This window comes from Pinus tabuliformis, chromosome 9 (genome assembly GCF_031772625.1).
Source record: "Pinus tabuliformis cultivar Carrire ecotype Pingquan chromosome 9, CPIR1, whole genome shotgun sequence".
Taxonomy (NCBI): Eukaryota; Viridiplantae; Streptophyta; class Pinopsida; order Pinales; family Pinaceae; genus Pinus; species Pinus tabuliformis.
The window spans coordinates 748,026,231-748,031,350 of record NC_142307.1 but is presented as its reverse complement, the minus strand read 5'-3'; the positions used below and the strand labels follow the sequence as shown (position 1 = coordinate 748,031,350).

Below are 5,120 nucleotides of genomic sequence, written 5' to 3'. Positions count from 1 at the left end.
CTTATATTATAAAAAAATTACATGTCTTTCTTAACACTCAAATCCAATGTTGAACACTCAAATCCACTGTTGAATATTGAGCTCTAAATATTACTTAGAATGATAAATTTAAATTATTAATAATAATAATTTATGATAAAATTAAATAATAAATATTATTTATTTTAATAATTTTATTTGTGATTAATTAGGGTTAGCCTTGTTCGTTGGGAGGAAAGAATGGAATCCACTGCACTGAGGTTCAATTTTCACAAGTGACATGACAAATGTTGACCATATTGACAGTGTACCTATATTCCTCATACAATTATTTTTTATTTGTAAAATAGTGTTGGTTTAATTATTTTAAAATTTGGATTTCATTTTTTATTTTATTTTAAAATTAAAATTTATTTTTTTATTTTATTTTATTTTATTTTATTTGGACTATATTGACAGCGTACCTATATTCCTCATACAATTATTTTTTATTTATAAAATAGTATTTGTTCAATTATTTTAAGATTTGGATTTCATTTTTTATTTTATTTTAAAATTTGAATTTATTTATTTTATTTTATTTTATTTTATTTGGGTTTAATTAGAATGAGTTAACTCCTATATGAGATAGAAAATAGATGGTGAGGTGTAATAGTGGCCTATGCCACACGTCATCTCAAAACTCACACAATTTAACAAACAAATTTTTGTTATTTGTGAAATAGTGTTAATTGAATTATTTTAAAATTTGAATTTCATTTTTTACTTTATTCCATTTTATTTTAATTTAACATTTGAATTTATTTTATTTTATTTGAGTTTAATTAGAATAAGTTAACTCCTATATGAAATAGAAAAGCTGCTTACCCATGTTGTGACCAGAATTGTACAAAACAATTTTATCATCTTCACATGGCTTCCACCTCCAACTTTCCCCATAAATGTTTATGTATTAAATTACTTAATATATTTATCTATTTTAATTGTGATTAATTTATTAATTAATTTTAAAATAATATTCATTCATAAATTTCAAAGATACATTATATTTAATTAATGTATCCGACTTTAAACTCCTATATTAAAACAAAAACCACATTTATTTCTCACCAATTTTTTCCTACCTATAAAGTCAAAAGAAAACCACAATTTCCCCTTTTCCATAAATTTTAAAGTAAAAGAATATCATGTCTTCCTGTTTATTCTACAGCATTTTTAACCCACTAACGATGTACTTTTCTATTTTACAAATAGTTTAAAACTCTCATTTATCTTTTTCCATGTGTCATCTTTGGCCTACTTTTCTGCTTTAAAAAGGTTTTGAAAATGGCCCTCCTTTTTTCCAGTTGACCTACCTAGTACTGGTCTAATTTTCTTTTTAAAAATGGAATGGTTTTGGAACTACATATTTGTTTTCCCATTTGCCATATTTCTTTGTTTGAATCCTGCAATTAATGGTTTTGAATCTCCTTGTTTCTGCTCTTTCCATGTGCCATATCCTTCTTTTCCAAATAATCAACGATGCTGTACTTTTCTGCTTTAAACAAGATTTTAAAACTCGGTTTTTCCCTTTCTCATACGTTATCTTTCTGCTTTCTGCTTTCCAATAGCTGAGGTTTGACAATTAATGCTAAATAATTTGTCTCCAATACCTGAGGTTTGACAATTAAGGCTCAATAAATTATTCCAGACCAGCTCGATTCAATGCCCACTTTACTTTTGAGAAGGTCGTATCGCGATACACGGGCCTAAACAATGTGCTCAATATTTCCATAACGGGATTTATGAACGATGTGCCGAATAATCCGAAAGCTGAGAGCGACCATGAACCGAAGGACTTCATGACCAAAGTTTAACTCTACAGAAAGAGAGAAATATAATCCAAAAGGCGATGGCGACCATGAACCGAAGGACTTCATGACCAAATTTTTACAGTACAGAAAGAGAGAGATAATCGGAAAGGTGACAACGACCATGAAACGGAGGACTTCATGACCAGACTTTTAGAATACAGAAAAGCCAGATATATAATCCCAAAGGTGATACCCACCAACGATGCCATTTTTTTTGTTTTTTAGGACAGCAAATATTTTCATGACCAAAGTTTAACTCTACAGAAAGAGAGAAATATAATCCAAAAGGCGATAGCGACCATGCACCGAAGGACTTCATGACAAAAATTTTACAGTACAGAAAGAGAGAGATAATCGGCAAGGTGACAGCGACCATGAAACGGAGGACTTCATGACCAGACTTTTACAACACGGAAAAGCCAGATATATAATCCCAAAGATGATACCCACCCTGAACGATGCCAATTTTTTTTTGTTTTTTAGGAAAACAAATATTCTTTTTCAACTTGTAGTTACCACCATAATCTCTAAGTTTTTAAGCTCTTAAGTTCTTGTGATGAATGGATTCAGATGATTAACACTTTAATCTTTAAATGCTTATAATGCAAAAATTAAAAATCTACAAATGTGGATAGATGCTTTGAACTGAATATAGAAAGTCAGAAATATTATAATCAGAAAGGTGATAAAGACTCTATACTGAAGGATTTTATGATTGTTTAATATTTTTTTTCAACTTGTCATTATCACTATAGTCTCTAAGTTTCTAAGTTTTTAAGTTCTTGTTATGAATGGATTTAGATGATTAATATTTTAATCTTTTAATCTTTAAATGCTTATAATGCAAAAAAAAAAATTACTACAAAAGTGGATAGATACCTTGAACTGAATATAGAAAGTCAGAAATATAATCAGAAAGGTGATAAAGACTCTATATAGAAGGATTTTATGACTATTTTTTTTTGACCCACTAGGATTTTAACATTGAATTTTAGGGTTTACATCATACTTCAAAACAAGGCCATGGACTATTAAACTGCCCCAATGACTTATGACCAAATTTTTATGGAAAAAAAAAAGTTTTTTAGTTTTTATTTTATTTTTATTATTGTTATTTTTTAACTAATGAAATTGTTGAGTCATAACATCATCACTATCATTTTTAGGTGTCTACTTATGTGATAGATTCATATTGTTACCACTATCATAGTTAGCCAATTTAGTAGAATTGATTAAAAAAACTCAAAAATTGGTTAATTTGTTGGATCCCATTTCATCTTTTAAAAATCTACTAATTTTATAATATAGAAGGATTAAGTGGTAAGGAGACATCAGCTAAAGGGACCAGTCAGCATGGCAAGCCAAATCAACAAACACCCTTACTTAGGAAGATATTTACTTAGAAAGAGCTTCAATTAGAAGTGAATTTAACAAAGCCTAGTGAGAGGGACCAGCCAAGCCAAAGCAGCAAACACCATTAATTAGGAAGAGCTTCAATTAGAAGTGAATTTAATAAATTTCCAAGATGAATTTTTTGAAATACATTGGTAAATATTTTTAAAAATAAAAAATTATGAATCTAATTATTTTTGTAGTGTATTCCAATAAGAATTTGAATTGTATTTTATAGCAATGACCACTATAACCTTTAAGTGCCTATATCAACTTTACTGATTAAAAAAAAAAAATTTGAATCACAAACTACTTATGTGATAGATTCGTGTTGTTTTTTTTTGCTGAAGCAAGAGTCATACCTTCTATTCATTTGAAACAGAGAAACAAATTACATATATTACAACAAACCCAAAGGACCTGAGGGACATAGAGTTAACTATCCGCTCAGGGCTTAGGGCACCGAGCCAAAGGCTTAACATCCAGGCCACGGGCCCACAAACCTAACTCTGAGTCCTTCAAACTACCAACAAATGCCTGGACCGTCTGATCCATCTTCGAAGATCTAATGGATGAGGCGCATATCGGAGTGAAAAAGGGATATTCTTTGATTCTAAAATTGGACCCGATGAGGAAATAGAAACCAAACTATACAGATTTCGGGTCCGAATGGGGGAATAAACTTCGCGCATGTAATCCACCCGAAATCCACCGATTCCAACCTAGAAGCTAAACATGCACGGAAGATATCATTGAATCCGGACCCGAAATCAATTACCACCATAATTTAGGTTCAGTTCAGGTCCGATGTGCAAGGTAACCACCTTGCAAGTTGCCTTGCAAAATCCATAGGATTGCCGCGAATCTACTTAACTGCAAGTACTTTAAATCAACACCCGACAGAGCTAAATCTTCGGTAGATAATTTAGTTGTCATTAAGAGTGCAGGGTGCAAATTGACATCTACCCGATGACGAGTTCTGGTTGCTCGTTCTCTCCCGCAGCCCCGATGACCATGCACTGCTTCACCATAAAAGATCGAACTTCCCCTGATACCTTTAGTCAACATGCTGTCAGTTTCCCCTGCTTTGATAGAGCTCCCTGTCCACATTCGCCTGTTTGAGACATTCTTCCCTCAATCTGCCTTGGGGTATCTCTATCCAATCATAAACTTTATTGCTCTTGGTCCAGCGCACACCCTCATTAGCAAGTAAGTCTGCTACTTTGTTGGCAGTACGTCGCACATGAGTAAAACTTATGGTTCTCATGTTCTGCAGGTGAGAATGAATCCGTTGATATACTTGTAGAAGCCGCCAGTGTTTCGAGACTTTCTCTGGAGCAGAACCATAGAAAATTCTCTTAACCGAATTAATAATTAATTCAGAATCAACTTCAATTATGATATTCTGAAGATTTGAGTTCTTCAAGATTTCTAGACTTTGCTCAAGGGCCATAAGCTCTGCCATATTGTTAGTGGCTTTACCCAAATGGCTATGAAAGAGGGTTTTTATGTACCCATTTTCATCTCTTACTACTCCTCCATACCCCGCCATACCCGGGTTTCCTTTAGAGGCCCCATCTATATTGCATTTTAAGAATCCCTGAGGGGGAGGCTGCCAGAAATCCTTATCATAGATTATGTGACTTACATTCCTGTTTTTGCCCTATGGGGTAAGCCCCTGAAGACCCAACTGCAGAAGAATCTGTACATCCTTATCTTTAGGTCGTTCTTCAGGGGGGTTTTTAATGAGGGTTCCTACTGTCTCCTTGAGCTGTCTTAATATTTGAGCCATGATGTTCTGGGGAGAACCTTTCCTGTTCTTGAATATTCTGTTGTTGCGTTCTTTCTAGACATCCCATATTAGAAAGCCTGGAACTAATGCCCAAGCTTTGTTGA

The 5,120-nt window shown here is 32.8% G+C and overlaps 1 protein-coding gene across 1 annotated transcript; it reads right to left on the bottom strand.

Annotated features, from left to right (window-relative positions):
* Window positions 1–4,296: 4,296 nt before the first annotated feature.
* On the bottom strand, window positions 4,297–4,776 carry LOC149150866 (uncharacterized). Its single transcript, XM_089442969.1, has one exon. It carries the CDS (start codon window positions 4,774–4,776, stop codon window positions 4,297–4,299), a length of 480 nt encoding a protein of 159 aa, XP_089299095.1.
* Window positions 4,777–5,120: the final 344 nt, after the last annotated feature.